This window comes from Hydra vulgaris, chromosome 14 (assembly GCF_038396675.1).
Source record: "Hydra vulgaris chromosome 14, alternate assembly HydraT2T_AEP".
NCBI classification, from domain to species: domain Eukaryota; kingdom Metazoa; phylum Cnidaria; class Hydrozoa; order Anthoathecata; family Hydridae; genus Hydra; species Hydra vulgaris.
This window is the reverse complement of record NC_088933.1, coordinates 20,922,171-20,943,083: the sequence shown is the minus strand read 5'-3', so window position 1 is coordinate 20,943,083 and position 20,913 is coordinate 20,922,171. Positions and strand designations below refer to the sequence as shown.

General features: G+C 26.4%; 1 protein-coding gene across 2 annotated transcripts in view; it reads right to left on the bottom strand.

Annotated features, from left to right (window-relative positions):
• Positions 1 to 19,651, bottom strand: part of LOC105844068 (Fanconi anemia group D2 protein) — a 119,391-nt gene extending 99,740 nt beyond the window's left edge. For both annotated transcript variants that reach the window (XM_065817679.1, XM_065817680.1), the window contains exons 1-3: positions 19,575 to 19,651; positions 12,690 to 12,794; positions 3,743 to 3,804 (exon numbers count right to left, since the gene is read on the bottom strand). In XM_065817679.1, coding sequence (XP_065673751.1) covers positions 3,743 to 3,804; positions 12,690 to 12,794; positions 19,575 to 19,632 — 225 coding nt within the window. In that variant the 5' untranslated portion in view covers positions 19,633 to 19,651. The remainder of the gene's footprint in view (positions 1 to 3,742; positions 3,805 to 12,689; positions 12,795 to 19,574) is intronic.
• Between the last annotated feature and the right edge of the window lie 1,262 nt (positions 19,652 to 20,913).

The window sequence follows — 20,913 nt, the reverse complement described above, 5'->3', positions numbered from 1 at the left end:
TCAGTTATAATTCCAAAAAGAATATTTTCTTTATTAACAATGTTATTTCTAAATAAATAGTCTTACATTTTAGTTTTGCCATCATAGGTTTTTAAGCTTTTTCTAATTTTGTTTATATTTTTACTAATATTATTTAGGTGCAATATGATCGACATAACCAGTTATCAACAGTTTGCTAATCATTTGATGCAATATGATTGACATAACCAGTTATCAATAATTTGCTAATCATTTGATGCAATATGATCGACATAACCAGTTATCAATAATTTGCTGATCATTTGATGAAATATGATCGAGATAACCAGATATCAATAGTTTACTGATCATTTGATGCAATATGATCGACATAATCAGTTATCAAAAGTTTGTTGATCATTTGATGCAATATGATTGATATAACCAGTTATCAACAGCTTGCAGATCATTAGTGAAAATTTTTTAAACAACTGAAGTCTGGAATTTTAAATTTGGTATTGACCAAAAATGAAAAAGTTTATGAAGAACAGAAAAAAGTAAAAAAAGAAAAAAGAATTTGTGAAGAAAAAATTTACTCTGTCAACACATTTATCATTTGAAAATGATGAAAGTGCTGATACAACAGTGACACTAGAATCGATAACAAATTTCTGGGTTCTGCTATGAGTGTAAGTAGCAAACCAACAACTCTAAAACCAAAAAAACTCAAATACTAGTTGACATACTAGAAGTAAACATTGAAATAAAGATGCAATTAAATTAATTCCAACAATTTAATCTGTTGGTTGTCGAACCTTAGAACCATTCAGTCTTTCATTGAAAAAGACTGACTAATATTAAAAATCTAAATTAGAAAAAAAGTTGCAGAAAATCTTAAAAAAGAAAATTTCATTTTCTTTTTTAAAATTTTTCACTATAATTCGCTGACCATCCACTAGGACAGTAAATTGCAGCAAAACAATAGCAGTAATTGTAGACAGCCTTCTGATTTCAGTGTTTGCCAAAGGTGTGGATCAACTTTTTGCTGTTCCAAAGCTTCTATCTGGAACTGTAGAAGCATGTTTGTTAACAGTTAATGAATCTGTGGTTGCACAAAGTAATAAAAATTAAAAATATTTATCTTTTAACACAACTTCAGTAAATTCTGAAATGAAAACTGGTGCAAGCATTCTTCTTGAACAGAAAATGGAAAAGTGATATCTTGATTTACAAGTTACTTGAGAGCAAATGGAGTACCATTGATAAAGCTAGCTATCAATTTACAGTGTCTGATAATGTCACATACAACTGTGTCTCTAACATTGCCAAAGATATGAACTTACTGAAAATGCGTGATTATTATAAACAATTTTTAGAGTTGACTTTTATTTTTTAGATAGCCTTCCTACTGGGGGAAAGGGGTTATATTAAACACCAGCCAGCCTCCATCTAGCAGCGTGAATGACAAAAGTAATCTAGGGTCTTAAAAATTGAATGCTGAGAAATCAATTCAGACTGACAAAATGAGAAAAACACAAAATCCAACATATTCACAATTCATCTATATGTAAAAGCTTGGTTTACAACTGCCTGCAATATCTGCCATTTGGAATGGTATTGAATTGTTGAAGAACATCAGCATAAATAAATATGTGAATACTTAAATTTAACACTAAAAAAACTCCTTAAGAATTATAGTAACTTTCAAAAGAGCTTATATTTTGATCAAAAAGAAATGAAGAATAGAATGGTTCATGCTTCAGAAAAACCAGGCAAAAAGCATCCATTTAAATAGATAACATTGAAGTTAAGAAGATTTTAAGGCAAAAAAATCAGATGATTTTTTACCTCCAGTAAGTTTAAAAAATACCTTTTTTTAAACTTACTAGATTATATGCAAAATTCTTAACCAATGATGTCAAGCTTTAGGAAAAGATGAAAAATACAGTAAGTTTAGTTTGTTAAATCAAAAGTGAATTGTACCAAGTTTTCAATGATATAATACAATACAGAATATCTCTAAAAATTTTAGATTCTAAATCTTTGCCTTTACAAGTTGTCTATCTAATGTCCTCCTCAATATGCTTAATAACTTTACAAAATGTACAACTAACATTTTTTTTAGCCATTAAATCAATATAATCATTCTATATCCTCTACTGTGTATCGACTCCTTTCACTGCTGAAAATCTGTAACAACTCTTTCTGATAGATTCAATGCTCAACTTTAGCTTTCTAATATATTCTCACAGATAATTTTCTAATATATTCTCAAAGAAATAGCTCACTATACTAGAATAAAAAAAGTTTGATTTTGAATACTGAGAACAGCACTGTGGAAATTGTTGCTGCATTAAGACCCTCCCTGGTTATTTCCCTTTCTACACTAAAACATGCTGTTCCAAACTGATGACTACTGTTTCTGCTTGATTCATAAAAAATCAATATTTTAAATTGAGATAAAAACTTATGGCTGCAAAATCTAAATCAATATCTAGTTCAACAACATATTTATTTACAAAAACGACTTCAAAAGAGGATTCTTTGCACTGATGCATCAGTGTAAAGAATTTTCTCAACAGGTTTAGGACCAATAAAGACATCATATGATGTCAGATCACGTAATCATATGACATCATATGATGTCAAAAGACTACTTTAACATATTGTAAAAATTATTTTTGTGGCTTTCAGAAACTTCATTTTTAATCTAAAAGTTATTACTGTTGCACAAAATATATTTGACATTGAGAAAACTTTTTTTACTATGCTTCTCTCAGAATTCAAGTAATTACTGAAACCTGCTAACTTCAAAAAATTTATAATTTTTTAGTGTAAGCGGTACTTTTTTGTATTTAAATTACAAACTTCTCTAACTTTGCAGATAACATGCTCTGTTGTTGAATACCATGAAAAGTTTAAGTTAACATGTTTGAAGTTTTTACCTCTAGAGGAGGTCACATAGAAGTAATAGTAAAGAACACTGCAATTAGATAGTAGTTTGTATGTAGATTGTTTAAAGGCGAGTTAAGCAGGTATACAGACCTACAAGCCTTACAATTGACTTCTTTCTTTTTCCTCTCATTAATCCTTGAAATTTTGTATAAATATGTTGATAATGAAAGTTGTTTGCTAGTTTAAACAAACATAATTAAAAAAATCAAAAGTTACAGTGTGGATGTAATAAAACTATTTAAAATTTAATATAAATCACCACAAAAAAATTTTTTAACACAAGCATAAATTATAATCCAGCCAGAACATGTTCAAATTAAAAAAGATAAATAAATTTTTTTTCAAAATAATAAAGTATTCTTTTAAATGATTTCTTCCACTTAATCTTTACAATACTGTTTTTATTTATTATTATTATCACCAGTAAAACATTGAAACATTTGTTATTATTATCATTGAAATAATTGTAATACATTTCTCTAAAAGTAATATATTGAAACATTGCGTCTAAGTATTACAAATAAATTTATTATTTATTGGGGAAGTGAAAGTAATTTACATGGCAGAAGAACTCCAATACAAACCCCCGATTTAATTGTGGGTTAGGGTAGGAAGAGCTTGTAAACCAAGGATGGTAATCTTCCTATTGTAACAACACAAATAAGCTAACACTTTCCATTTTTCTTAATGCCTACTCTACATCAACATCAATCAAATAATCAAAACCTGATCATAGCCAACCCAAATATTATGTGCATTGAGCCAATAAATCTGATAAATTTCACAATATTCTTATTGCAAGAAAAAAGGAAAGAATTAAAAATAAAACCTCATCATTTATATTCTTTAAAGCTTTTGATAAATCTTTTTGAAACATAATTTGATCGACACCTGCAAATAGTATTAATTAAAGATAAAAAAATTAAAAAAATGTGAAGAACGATAGAAAAAAAAACATAAAAAAAATGAAGTAGATAAATAAAAATGAAAACGAATAAATAAAAATGAAATAGATGAATAATAAAGGAAAAATTTAATTTTTAAATAAAATAAATTTAAGAAAAATTTATTTTATTTAAAAATTTAAATTTAATTTGAATAATAAAATGAAAACAACAAATTTTTGCTTTTTTTCAAATAATGAGGCTTCTTAAAACTTTTATTTTAAACCATAAAAATAAAACATTAGTTATTTCATATCAGGGTTGATAGGTTTAAACCAATGGTTAAAACCATGGTTTAAACCAATGGTTTAAACCAATCAAAAAAATATTCATTTAAACCAAACTATTTTTTTTTTAAACTTTAAAAATTCAACAAGAAAGTAATCAATGCATGTGTTTTCAAATAGAATTATATCTTTCATGTAAACACTTTCATGTAAATGTGAATGCACTTATTTAACACCATAAAGATGTTAAAATTATAAAGATGCTTCTGAAAAATAGTTTCTTATATATATTAAATTTACAGTATGTTATTTATTTGGTATTGCCTATTTGTTTTTTAAATGCAGCAACGGGTATATACATGTAGAATTTATTATATATATAGATTGACTGAGTAGATAGGAAGAACATGCTAGGAGTGTTGTTTATATATATATATATATATATATATATATATATATATACATATATATATATATATATATATATATATATATATATATATATATATATATATATATATATATATATATATATATATATATATATATATATATATATATATATATATCAGTGACGATTTTAAAGTTTATTTAGGGAAACTCTTTTTTAATTATTCGGAGGGGGAGGGGGTGAGAGTGTGTTCTTTTAGTAGCCTCCCCTCCCAGTTAAAACCGGTGCCATGACAATGATTCTTAGATATCACTTTGCTTGTGTTCACCGTTTTATCCAAAGATAAGGAGTTGTTTTTAAATAGCATCTTGTCGTAAAAGGCATTTCTATATATACATATATATATATATATATATATATATATATATATATATATATATATATATATATATATATATATATATATATATACATATATATATATATATATATATATATACATATATATATATATATATATATATATATATATATATATATATATATATATATATATATATATATATATATATATATATACATATATATATATATATATACTATATTCAAATAATTATTGTCTATATTTAATAATATATTATATATATGTATATATGTATGTATATATATATATATATATATATATATATATATATATATATATATATATATATATATATATATATGTATATATATATATATATATATATATATATATATATACATATATATATATATATATATATATATATATATATATATATATATGTAATATAATAAAATACATATATCTATATATAATATATTATGTATATATTCAAATAATTATTGTCTATATATAATATAATATATCATATAGACTATTTGAATCAAAACATTTAACATACATATTTACTATTATCTTAATTTTCATTTGGATTTAAATATTTCTATTCATTTAACTTAAACTAAAGGTTAATAATTTTCACAATGCTTTAAGGCACCTTTTAATTAAAAGAGATAATTACAGTAAACCTAATGATTAAAAATATATATATATTTATATAATAAAAATTGTGTACATTAAATAAGTTACATTTACAATGGATTTTTTAAACATTCAAGACATTAAAGTTCAATAATAGCTAAAATTAATTAAAACTTTTATGAAGTAACCGTTATTTTATATCTTACACAATTGACAAGAGAAGCAATAGAATTCTCTTTATAATAAAAGCAATAAAGCTTAAAGTAAAAAGTAAACAGTAAAAAGCTTTGTGACTGACAATGTGGCTAATATAAAATTAATGCAACAAGCATTGTCATCTAAAGGAGGTATCTGAATAATTACTTATTGGTGTGCTGCTTGTATGCTAAATCTTTTAGCAAATGATCTTAACATTGAAAATGTGAGCAAGCATGTTACACAGATAATAAATATATACAAAATAATCATCAAGATGGAGTAAATTTGATAAAAGCAATTTGTATAGTGAATCTATTTTTAAAAATGTATCAACAATAGAATAGTGGAAATCTCTAAAATCTTTGGACTGCAACAATATCATGAATATTGAAGGTTTGTTAAACGCACCAGCTTCTAGTGCTGGACTTGAAAGAAATATTTCAACTTTTAGGCTCGTTCAGTTCAAGTTAAGAAACAAGATAGGAGTAAAAAAAGCAGCAAAGCTTGTTTTTATATACAGAACATTAAATAATATGTAAATGATGTATTGGTTGATGAATTACAGCAGTAATATTAATAGAAAATATAATTTGCTCAAGTAAAATGGCTAATGTTTTTTTTTCAATTTCAATGAGACTCCTATAGTAGCAATTTCCTTTATTAGAATATAAAAATTCAAATATAATTTTTATTAAAGAAAGTGACTTTTGTTAATATGACTAAACTTAAAACTTCTTAATAATTTCTTAAATTCTTTTGATAAAAATTAAAAAAAACCACTTCTAATAATTATTAACTAAAAGTTAAACATCATGTTAAACATCAAAAGTTAAACATCATGTTAAACATCAAAAGTTTCCACGTTGAAAAATTGGATCGCAAAAGATTTTGTGAACAAAAAAATTGAACCTTAGATAAAAGCAATAGTATTATTTTTACAATTTAAACTTTGCAATTTAAATTGAAAATGATGTTTATTGTTTTCAGTATAAAATACATTTATGCTAAATCTAAAAAATGAATTAAATATGCTTATTAATTATGATAAGTAATAAAATATTTAATAAAACTTATTTAAAATTTATTTTAATTCTCTTGATTAGAGTTTTTTCAGCACAATTATTATATTGTTACTAAGCTTTTTAAAAAAAAATTTTTTTTTTTTTTAAATACTTATCTCATACACAAATATAATTTCTGTTTATCATGTCATTTTTTTAAGCTTTTAAGAGAATTAGTTGATAAGTCTTTGATTTGTTATGGAGACAGTAAATTTAATTAAACTTATTTAAAAGACAATTATTTAATTGGTTAATTGGTTAAAAAATTTTAATAGGTTAAAAAATTTTAATTGGTTAAAAGAATTTTAAAACTTTTACACCAAATTAAATTGAGTTGAACTGAAGAACTTGAAAGATTTTGATATATTTGTTATAAAAATTATATTCAGCTCATTCAATTCATTTTATAAAGAGGTTAAAATTTATAAATTATTACAATTAATATACTTATGACAATAATAATTATGATTAGTTTATTAAAAAAATAATTTACTATTGCACTATGATTACATAATTAATTTGAATGCTTTGCTAATCATCGTCATCATTATCATCGTCATCATCATTTTTTATTCATCAGAATTTTTTTTGTTTTTGTTGAGTGCAAAGTTTTTGATGGATTTTGATCAACTGTGTGATTTCTCTATAATATTAGGCTTTGATATGCTTTTGTATTGGTATGGAAACCATTTGTCATCAAAAAAGTGGAATCCCAGGGTGGTGTAATGTCATGCAAGATTTTGAATATATGCTACTTTTTTGGATTCTTTAGCAACTTTTCTGATGTTATTAGATCCTCAAACAATGATACTATGTGTCATTGGCAGCTTGCTGACACATGTGTGCCACAAAACATGACTGAACAGAATGATCCAACTAATTGTTATTTGATCTTGTGCATTTTAAAAATATTTGAAGCATATGTCATGTTCTTTTCATGATCTGTGCAGGTTGTGTAGATATCATTTGGACATTTTCCAATTATGCAGCCAAAATCTTGCCAAACTGTCAAGCTTCTCAAGTAAATATGCCTAAGGTTTTATCAACTATTTGTTCAATATATCCTAAATCCAAATACATTTCTAAATTCAAACACATTTCTTTCATATTGTAACGCACTATCAAACATCAAGGATATAATAGGGAATATAAAATATAGGAATTTTTTCTTTTATATATGCAAAAAAGTATAACAGTTTCATAACAGTTTCGAATGCTTAGCTCATCATCATCATCATCATCATCATCATCATCATCATCATCATCATCATCATCATCATCATCATCATCATCATCATCATCATCATCATCATCATCATCATCATCATCATCATCATCATCATCATCATCATCATCATCATCATCATCATCATCATCATCATCATCATCATCATCATCATCATCATCATCATCATCATCATCATCATCATCATCATCATCATCATCATCATCATCTTAGATAAAAAATAATTAGAAAATTTTAAAATGGGCTCTTAATGAATCACAAGTGACATTAAACATTAAATTCAATACTCTTGCGTACTGGAAGAAAAATCAAAAAACAAAATGAAATCAGCCTGATAAAAATACTGCAAGTAGTTGAGATTGCAGCATTCTCCAATATAAAAGTTGAACATGATTTCTCAGGATTTTCTTTGGCTTGTAGCCGTCTATGTACTATTTCAATTGATTTCTTAAACTCCATCATGGTGGTAAAAAACAATTTGGATTTAATTGATATAAAAACTTTTTTTTAAACTTAAATCAAAAAATTAACAATAACAAAAAATTTTTACAGACTCTCGTAATATCCCATGAAATGTTATGAGATTTAATTTTTCATTATGAAAACAAAAGTTTTCATAATGAAAAATTAAATCTTAAAACATTTATTCTTTTGATTTTTTTGATTAAAATTTTTTATCAATTTTAATCAAAAGAATAAAATTGATAGAAAATATAGCCAACATAAAATATATCGAACATATTTTATGTTGGCAGAAAACAATTTAAACAAAAAATTGTCAAAGCATGTCAATAGAAAATATTTAGGACATAAAATACTTTGACAGATCTGCTACGTATATTATGTTTGAACAACCCAATTTTTATGGCAATATCCAACTGGACATAAAAATGACTAGATTAAACAGTATTTATGTTAATTGCGTTTCATTTTAACTAGTGTTTAATTGGTTTAAATATACTTTACAGTTCTATTCTACACGGTTTGTAGATTTGGGGTCCTAATATCAATAAAATACCCTATGGAAACCCTTTTAAAGGGTGATAGTGCATGTCATATGGAACACAAAATGAGTGATTTGAAAATCCTGGATTAAAATCCAACAGACTTATTTAGCTTTGAATGTTTTACTACGAAATACTCATACATTTAGGCTATGAGTAGCCCAAAAAGTTTGTTGAAAAAAATTTTTTTTTGCATTTTTTTTTACAAAACACAACATATTAGCCTGTAAAATTCAAACCAATATTCTTTAATTAATTTATTTTCTAAGTGAGTTTGTTTTCAAGTTCTGTTACAACCTTGGATTTACATTAATGGATTACAGAGAAAGGGCATGTTCTGAAGAAAATTTTCTTTTCTAAAAAAATTAAATTCTCTTGCTGTTGTAGTCAATGACACATTTTAAAAGGTGACTGGCATAATCTGGGTGCAATGGATTTCTCTTAAATCTCTCCCAGTGAGATTTGAAGTTGGAATGTAGAGCTTCTGTTGCCTGCTCACTAAAGAGGCCGAGTCCAGTTTGTTTCATCTTGATGAACTGTGGCACATGGTAAAATACTGCATGCACTTTGGGAGTCAAAGAAATAGGAAGGTTGGTGTAGCTAAGTTTGAACTGTTCAATCTTGGATTCATAGTCAGGGTCCAGGCTTTTTTCAAAGCCCGAAGTGACCACTGTTTTGAATACTGTGAGTGTTTGAATGAAGCCAAGAGCTGGACTGAAACCTTCTTTTTCTGAAAGCTGTTGAAGCTTATCCAGACCTCTTAGAAGCTTCATGCAATTGTTCCCATTGAAATGCCCCCCATGGTAAGGCTGGATAGGGATATGAAGTGATGGAGGCCATTCCTTGGCCCTTGGCCACAGGTCGCAAAGATTTTTAAAGATGTGGTTCACAACTCGAAGTAATAAGTGGAGCTCCATTGGTGGAATAGCCTCAAGGACAAACTTGTCATCTTGAAATTCAATCAAAGGTACATGAATAACATTTTTGAATTCCTTCGACTTTCTTGAATCTCCTCCTGCCTGGATGTATTCAGAATGCTGTCTTCTAATCTGGCCAAAGGTCCGAAGTTGTCCACAATTTTCAAGACCTGGAGATGCAGCATCACACCAACAACAAGGGTGTTTGCTACTGTGAGACTGAATGCCACAAAGAATGTTGGCCAGCTTTAGGTCACAAGAGACAACCAAAGAACCTGTTTGGGATTTTTCTTTGACTTGAATGAGGTCGAAAATGGCCTTCACATTCTGCTAACTCTCAGGAGTGTTTTGAGACAGTCTTGATCTGCTGCTTAACACTCATTTTTTTGGTTGATGCTGGTGCCATCAGCTTGATTGTCTTCTGTACTGAGCTGTGTGGGGGCTCATCTTCTTCCAACACAATGTGAGTGAAGCTCACTTTCAGAAATGATCCACCACCATCAATCCCAAGTTTTAAAATAGAAGATTCTGATAGTTTTCGCGATGCTCTGAAAACATCACTGAGATTGCTGAGGCTCTAGCAGTGCACAACTTGACAAGTTTGACCATTCTCAGCCAATCTGATGTTGCTGACCATGAACTGATCATTAAGTTTTTGGATGGCTAGAGCAAACTTCAAAAGAAAACTTGGCTCCACCAATCTAATTGGGCTGATTTGATTTAGTGCTGAACCTAGTTTTCGCATGCCATTGTTTGAAAGTCCTGTATTTTGCTGAATTTGAACCATATTTTCTGTTGTGAGTAGTTTTTTGAATAGCTGCTGAGCCGATGACCGACCTTTGAAAACAATAAAATAACATCCATTAGGAAAAAAAAATTTATTCTTGCAATGAGATGATTTAAAGTAAAATTAGGTTGATGAAATAAAATTGAAGCAGGGTAATTAATTAAGAGATGAATTTTCAATAAAAGCAGTTGCAATTAGCATTTTAATTAATATAAAAGCATTCTTGTTTCTTTTTCTCATAATTAATTATTACAGGTCATAAATTAAATGTTTGTGAATCAACATTTTGAATGCCTTTAATTTAGCATAATGATACTATGATAATTAACTAGACAATAGAAGTAATTACCTCTCCTCAATGGCAAAAGTTTTCCACAAGGCTGACTGAGTCTAATAGTGCCATTTGGAGATGCGCTTTTGGATGCTAAGACTGCTGCAGCCACTTGCTCTGCACCTACGGGATCATCTGTGGCCATTCTTCTCAGGTTTTCATGGCGAGTTCCAATAGTGCAGTTGTGAAGAAGTCCTCGGCCAATAATTGACAAGCACTTTGTGCAGCGCTTTTCAGAACTCTGAGAAGTTTGCTTTGGAATTTTTTCCTCGGATTCTTTGAATTTGTCAAATGGATGCTTCTCCTTTCCTTTGATCTTGGCAATTTGGCATAAAAGGCACTCACAAACTGACGAAACTCTGGTTGTAGGTTTGATAGAAGTTAACTTGAAGTCATGATTGATTTTTCCAGCACAAAGTTTTCCAATTTGAGATCTGCATGAAACACAAGTAGCCAAAGGCACTCTTTCATCACTGAAATCTATGTCTGTTTGAATCAGTTGAAGAATTTTCAACTTATAGTTTTCAGTCAACTCTTGATCACCCTTTTTCATGCATATAACACAAACAGATTTTCTGCAATCTTCATGAGTTTTTGCAAATGTAGGCATTTTTAAATTTATTTAAAAAGCGCTCACTGTGTTTACATTTTGCTTTCTTCTTTGAATAATTACTGCCATTTCCCAAAAAAATTATTGGCCGGTAATTTTTTAACCGAGGAGCAAAGTTCGAACTTGAGAATTTATCTTGATACATCGGAACAGCAATAAGATGCATATTTGGATAAAAAATTTTAAAATAAAAAAGTTTTGTTTTTATGCATTACATTTTATATTATATATATTGTTTAAACAAAGCATGTCTTGTAGCATTTTAAGCACTTAAATAGATCGCGATATGGTATGCAAAAGCTTATAAACTTCTTGACCAAAATTATGCTTTGGATGTTAATGAGGGATCAAAACCCTTTATTTTGGGCTACCATAGACATGCACTATCACCCCTTAAAAAGATTTTCATAGGGTATTTCATTGATATTAGGACCCCAAATCTACAAACCGTGTATACATTATAGATTAAAAATGAGTTCTTTGAAAGTTTGTTGCCTGACAGTCAGCTAACTGAAATGTCTTTACCTAATGCATGAGTGGATAAAAATCATAAACCTATATCAAATATGAAAATATACTTTTGGATAGATGAAGATTGAACATAATATTAAATAAGAATGTTTAATCTATTTTTTAACTAAAAATTTTAGCACAATTGTCTTTAAAATCTTTACAAAAAAATAAGATAAAACTTAAAATTAGCTTCTAAAAAACAAAGCAAAAATAGAAACAAGAACTAGTACTAAGTAAAAACTAGTAAAAACAGAAGTTTTGATATGATATAAATTGTAGATGAAAGAAAAAAACTTCAAAAAAAAAAAAAGGTTTTAAAAGCTTAAAACGCATTTTATGTATACATATTTTAACATTACTTTTTTCTCAGACATTTTCACTTTATTTTCCATTTTCACATTATTTTCCTTATTAATTTCACTTTAGTTTTAAGAGCTTTTTCATAAATAAACAAAGCTACAAGATTTTATGAGTTTACCTATTCTGAATTTGAAAATCATAATTATATAACATTTCATAATAACACATTAGATGATCAAACCTAGCTCATTTGGTTGATTAATATGATCGGAAAAAATAAAACCACATTTTGTGGCTAAAACACAAAGTGGGTTATCAGCAAGATCAGATATCTTCTGCTTCTTTCCTAAAATGATCAAAATATGTTTTTTTTAAAAGATATATATATGTATAGGGTGTATATATATATATATATATATATATATATATATATATATATATATATATATATATATATATATATATATATATATATATGCATACATATATATATATATATATATATATATATATATATATATATATATATACATATATACATATATGTATATATATACATATATACATATATGTATATATATACATATATGTATATATATACATACATATATATATACATACATATATATACATATATACATGCATATATATATTTATATATATACATATATGTATATATATACATATATGTATATGTATATATATATATATATATATATATATATATATATATATATATATATATATTTATATGTATATTTATATATATATCCTAAGATGATTAAAATATATTGACCTTAGTTAAGCAAAAGCAAACAAATCAAGTAAGATATATAAGAAGTATTTGTTAAAATCATAAAACGCAATTATTGTGTATTTAACAAAATTTATTTTATTTTACTTTATTTCTTTATTATTATTATAATTTTGTTTTATATTAATAATTTAATTTTTAACATAATTGCCTAACAAAATAACTGCCTAAACAAAATTTAAAAAATAATGTTTGCATCATGCTGTAAGATTTAAGTGAATAAAAAAACAAACTTAATGATAAAATGAAATATATATAATAAATAAAAATGTAGAAAAATAATGTATGCTTACATCACACTCTAAAAATTAATTAATAATAATTTATATTTTATTTATTTCAAATTTAATGAATTTTTTATTTTAAGTAAGTTTATTTTAATAAAATTATGACATCAAAAAAAAAAAAAAAAGGATTTTAAGAATAAAAAAGTTAATGTTATGCCATATCCTCTTGCTCTGTCAATTCTGGTGATAGTTCCTATGATTCACCTCTACACAAAACTCTTGTAAATATTTCTTGCACATATTACAGCTCTAATTTAAATGTGCCTAACAAAGAATCTTCATTTAAAAACATAAGATTTAATGTGTGTACATTATTTAATAAAAAAACAATAATAATCAGCCTTTCAATAAAACTTTTAAAAAACGTAAATTATATATGTGTTGTTTAGCTTACATTTCATGAAAACTGTAAAAGTTCTTTGACTATTGACTTAAAATAGTCTTTTTGAATAAAATTTAAAAACATGACCAACAATAAATTGAAAATCTATCCTCCACTTCCATGTACTTATGAGTTAAATATTCCAATATAAAAATATGCAATTGAATATGTATTTGCTCTATCTGCCAAGTTTGAACCACTGTCTCACTGTAGTAAGGTTATATTTCTTTCTCTATTCTACAAATAATATCATTACTAGTTTTATTAACCAAAACTTAATCTTGCTTGACTAATCGTTCAGCAAAGTTGCATTCTTTTACTGTATCTCTCTTATGTTAAGATATTTCTAGTTTTTTTCCTTGCACATCAATGCTTTGGAACTCTACCATCCTCAAGTTTTTATAATTCATACAACCTACAACTTTACAAATCTTCTGTTAATTATTTCCTTCCATTTTAACAAATTCTTTGTTTGTTAGCAACTCCTAACTTAAAAGTAACTGCTTGCAGTCTGGTTGAGATGTAGTTATTAAAAAACAAAACATTCTTTGTTTTGTTTCCTAACCTCGCAAAAATGGAAACTTTTACAACACAAAACTCAAAAGGTTTTTAGTTTGATCCCCCTATCTAGTTAAAGTCATTATTAATAGAATTATTAAAGCTTGACCACAGGGATAAGCACCCTAGAAAAGAGAACAGAACAATCTAATACTTTTAGAACAACAAATTTTACAAATATTTATTTTGATCATTTGATAAATAGTTACATATTTGATATTACTACAAATAGTTACAATTATGATAAATTAGATGGTAATATATTGTTTTAGATAACAAATTGAACTTAGTTATTGAAACAATAATTCAAAATCAGTTTTTGTAAACATCTTTATTGTACTATCAAGCTAATCAAATAATAATTAAACCCCTATAACATTTTAAAGTTACATTACGTATTGTAATGTAAACAAGATTTGTTATGTTATGTGCAAAATGTCCGTTATTTTTAAGTAACCGAGACATAACATTTTACGTAACAATACATAACAGTGTAACGTAAAGTTATGTGCAAAAGGTCCCTTATTTTTACATAAACGAGACATAACATTGTAACGTAACAATAGGTAACACTTTAACATAACGCTAAGTGTAAAATTTTATGTAAGAACACGTAACATTTTGATCTAATAACATGTAATATTGTAACCTATTGTATCTTTCTATTTTATTGTTTTTTCATATAAACATTTATATATATATGGAGAGAGAGAGAGAAAGAGAGAGAGATGTAAAAGAAAACCATAAGTTAGTAAAAGAGTGAAGTCAAGTCAGAAAGATAAATTAGAAAGTATAGACAGAAAGCACAATTTATACACATAATTGGCTTAAACTAATTGATTTTTAAAATATAGTTATTATTTTTTTTTTTTTTGTTAATTCACCTCCTCAAGGCCGAGAAGGCCACTACAGACGAGGAGGCTACTTATTTGTGGTATAACCCTCTCTTAACTCTATAACTCCAAAACACGAACCTTGACGAACATGGCCGCTGTGCGGAGAAATGAGTTAAAAAATTGTATATATATATAGATTTTTGTTAACGATAAGTTATGTTTTAGTTTACACTTTTTAGTTAATCACAATTACTTTATTTAAACCTACAAAAGTTACACTTTTGTAGGTTTAAATAAAGTAATTGTGACAACTTTGAAAATTGAAACTTTTTTTTTTTTTTTGTGACAAATTAGCTACAAAAAAAAAAGTAACTAATTAATATCTATTTTACAATTAAAATAAACGATGATAATTAGCAGTTTTAAAAAATATTTTTTAGTTATAAATTTTCTATAACTAAAAAATATTTTTTAAAACTGCTAATTATCATCGTTTACTTTTAAAGCTTTAAAAGTTGTATTTACCTAAAAAAAAAAAAAAAAAAAGTACATTTAAAAGTTAAAACAACTTATGGTACTTAGGCAATCTAAGGTACTTATTACCTTTAAAAGTATAACCAACCGAAACATAGCATAACGTAAAACATTTAAGAATTGAAGCGTAACTAAAATATGTTACAAATATAATTTTTTTTATGTTACATTACATCTTTTTTTTTGTTTTTAACTAATTGAGACATAATGTAACGTTAAAAAAATCTATATATGAGATGTAATTTAGTTACGTCTCAAATCTAGATTTAGTTGTTGGGTTACATCTCAATTGGTTATACTTTGAAAAGTTTTTTTCGAAAAAAAAAATAGTTAAGAGGTAACATTGCGAATTGAGACTTTTTTTTTTCCATGACTAAGTAACCAATTGAGATGAAGCTATTAACAATAAAAATAAAATAAAAAATAGCATTTAGCAAAACGGCATAGATGAACAAACATTTACAGCATTTTCAAGTGTATTAACTTAATATTTAATTAATAATTAGAGAATGTAACCTTGTTACCAATTGTAACTGATTGAGACGTAATGTAACTTTAAAATGTTATAGGGGTAAGACACATAAATACATCAAGTTTCAATAGGGTACCAGCTTTCATTAAACAATGAATGCAAAGTTTTAAAGTCACATTAAAATGCAGTAATAAGTAATATACTATGTTTCTTCAGTTTGTTAACCATTTTTACAACATTATCAGGAAAATATCATGTAGTTCTAAAGGCATTATTTATTTTCTATGGTGAAATGAATATGATGAAAAAGTAACATATATTGGGAAAACTAATAACCTAAGATTTAGAACCAGTTTACATATCTATAAGTACGGAACAGGTATTGGTTTAGATAAACTTGATCAGCATGTTTACAAACGCCACAAAATTGAACATTTCAATTTACTTCTAATGTTGAAATCAAATGAGAACTCACTTCTTACATATGAAGCTCACCTGCAAAAACAGGGACTTAGCGTACAGGGACAAACATAAAAATATAAAATCTAATACTGGATTTTACTCAGTCCAAAAAATGCACCAAAAATGTAAAATATAAATACAAAAGCAAGTTTAAAAAAAAATTCTTGTGAGGGTAATTCCATGTCAAATCAGCAGGCTCATGTTACCCCATGTTTTGGATTTTGCTAATTTTTTTATATGTTATAGGGTTTATGAAAATTATTTAAATCTGAAATTTGAAACCTCCAACCCCTTACGGTTCTTGAGATATTCAGGATTCAATTTTCTTATTTATGCTGACTCAGCATTTTTGCTATTTAACAACAAAAAAAAATACTTTTTTGTTGTTAAATAGCATTATTTTATGAACCAAATTTATTTCTTATTATTTTATTAAACACCCTCTGTAAATGTGTTTACAAGCTGAAAATACATAAAAATAGTTTAAGATGTATAGAGAGATCACGTGTAGATCACTTGGGAATGTTTTCTTCAAGAGTATTTTTGAAAATTGTTTGCTGTTGTTTTGCATTCCAACATTGAATTGCCTGTACTAAAATTTAATAAGTGTCTTCAGGAATTATATTTTCTGAAATATTAATTTTCACTTTCTTCTTATCCTGAATTAAGTTTTTCATATTTATTTTACATAATTCCTTCATATCATCTAAAAATGAATATTTTAATGAACAATAGTTAAGCTGAGAATTGATGTTTTCAAAAGTTACTTTATCATTTAATAGATGGATAATTAGGTTTATTTTATTTTGTTGTATGTAAGTCGATATCTTCCGAACTTTAAATAGAGAGTTTATATAGTTTTTGCTATACTTGGAGATATTAAAAAATGACTTAACTGCATTTCTTCCAAGTTGAAATGAGATATCATCCTGAAATTTTGTACATAGACAATCTTCCACATGGCGGATACAAATTTTAAATTGAAAATTTTTTTGACTACCATAATTACATGTAGATAAGATAATAAAGATATATATTATGGGGTATTTCGATGATCAAAATGGTGATGTCACCTTGGTCATTTTTTGGGAGGCATTGTTATAACTTACAATCTAGGTATTAAACATCACTATTAATTAAAAATATATTACTGCACTTTTCAACTTTTCTAAATACAGCCTTTTAAGTAAAGCTTATATATATGCTGAGTGAGAATAAAATTTGTTGCTAACTTATTTATGACAAAATTAGCTATATCTTAACTTTATGTTGTAAAAAGATATTGTTAAAGTCTTTTTGAGGGTAATAATAACCTTGAAATTTATTTATATCACAAAAAGAAGACACATGGTTCAATGGACTGGGTGATTTGATGTGGAATTACCCAAATATTAGTTTCGTGTTACTTTGCAGAATTTTTATATTTACTTAACTAATTAATAAATGTTAAATAATTACTATATGGTCTGTAAATAAAATAAAAATTAATGCCTCAAAAAAATGACCAAGGTGACATCACCATTTGACTGTTGAAATACCCCAAAATATATGCCTTTATTATCTAATTTACATGTAATTATGGTGGTCAAAAAAATTTTCAATTTGAAATTTGTATCCGCCATGTGGTAGACTGTCTATGTACAAAATTTCAGGATGATACCTCATTTGGTTCATAAAATATTGTTATTTAACAACAAAAAAGTAGAACTGGAAACTAACTGGAAAAAGTGTATAAAAATAACTTCATCATCAAATGATTGATTCCTTTAATTATCAATCATTATGGTAATTATATATTTTTGCCTGGCTTGGCCTTTGTGCACTATGCCAGAAGTATAACCAATTACCCAGATGAAAAAAATATCTGTTATGTTAAGTTGATAAGTTGGTTTGTGTCCCAGAAATACGACTTATTGAAGATTTCTGGTCAATCCTTAAAGGCTATGTGTATAATAAAAAAATAAAAATAAAAGATTAAAATCTTGTACAACATGTATGAACATGTATACAGAAAACATTTATGTTATATATAGATCAAAACTACACTGCTTATAGATCAGTACATTGTGCAAATTAACTGTATAAGTACAACAAATAAAAATATAAAGCATATTTTTATTTGTTGTATTTACACAGTTAACTTATGCAATGAAGTTCTGATCAAATTTCTTCATTCAACAATTTGTATAAAAACAGATCTTTTATTTCCTAAAGTTATTGATATTTACATTAACAGGTTTTGACCAGATACAATTATGTCTTAGATTATTATTATTATGTCATAAAGAGAGAATGGTTCCCCATTCACTTAAATTATATATTGATTTTAGAATTTCCAATAGATAAGTAATAGGAGAATTTTTTTTTATTATTAAAAATTTTAAGAGCAGCTTAATTTTTTTAAAACTAATGTACTATAATTAGAAGTTTAAGGCTTATTTTCTGATTTTGTGCTTTTTGGAATATAGGGGCACATCCAGGGTAGGGGGATGAGTCCCCACAGGAGGGCAGAGAGTTTGCATGGGCAATTTTTTTATAAAATATCTTTTTTTTAACCTTTAATTTCAAGGTAAAGAGGTATAGAAATTTCAAGGTATAGACTTTATTTAGAAATTGACAATTTTGCACCTCTCCTATCCTCCTCCTTATATTAAAATGCTGGCTCTGGATAAGTGTTGCTGGCTCTGGATAAGTATTTAAGCATATTTGAAAAAATCAATACATATATACTTTAAATATATAGAACTTTATTTTAAAATCATAAATATATAATTTACTTACTATCACTTTGAAATGAATTAGACAGTAAAGAATGTGGCCGCCTTGATGATCGTACCATTTTCTTATATATTAAAATAATAAAATACAATTAGTGTAATACATATAAAATACAATTTAATATCTAATGTTATGGAAATTAACATTTAATGGAAATGTTAATTTACTTAAATGTCAATATGCCTCTGCATAGTGTTTTAACTTGAGTAGTTCATATTTAGGTCAAAATTTTTGTTGGACTAGAGTGGAAGCTTAAAATTTGTGCATTTGTTTCATAAGATTTTTTAATTTAAAAAAAGATTAAAGCTGGCACATGGGTTACGAAATTTAGTTTTTTTTGAATTTTATCTTTTTTTGACAGTTTTCAACCCTGTGTGTGCCACCCTAAAGCATCATTTAATTCAATTCTTTTTCTGTATATTCTCACAATGCATAACATAAAAAGAATAAAGCTTACTATCCACTTTTTTTCTTCCAAAATTAAAGACAAAATGCTGCATACCCTTAAAACAGAACAACACCAAGAGCAGTCTAGAATAGATGTAACTTCTTAATTGAATTTTTGTAAATATTTTGGTTGGGACATTACATAAAATCTATAACTGATAAAATGACAACAGATGGAAAAAGACAAAAGAAAATGTATGGACATTATTTTCTTGAAAATGTAAAAAGAAATAAGATAAGTTTGTCATTTCTGATTTAATCTTTAAAAAAGCTAATGAATGATCTACAAAGAAAAAATCTAAAAAGAGAATCATTTAAAGAAAGAAAAAAAAAAAAAAGATTCAGTCCTTTAGCTCATAAAGTGATGCTACTGATATTTCTTTAGGCTTGAAATGCAATCACTGTTACAATTGATCTAAGATGATTCTCAAGAGGAAAAATAAAGAACAATACTACCTAAAGATATTCAAAATTTATGGCAAGAACTGCTGTAGGAGAAAGATTTTCTGTCAACCAGCAAACTGCTATCATAAGTGATGTTATAGCTATATCAGGAGGAAGAAAAAAAAATTTGTTGTGTCTAACCATCCTCACACTTAGCTGTTGATAAAGTAATAAGTTCAGAAGCTCAATAAAACAGACAGAATATAAAAGACTTGACTAACTCTACATATAAGCTGACTTCTTTTCACTTTTATGGAAAGTTATTTAAAGTATATACAGATAAAGCTTCAGTGACAAAAGACAGATTAGTACTAGTAAAAGTAAATGGGAAAACTACTATGCATTCTTTATATTGAGTTAGGTGTTGGAGAAAAGCAGCTTCATATAGTTTATAATCTAAAAGATTAATATAACCTTAGTCATTAAATAGAGTGTACATGTATCTGCTTAG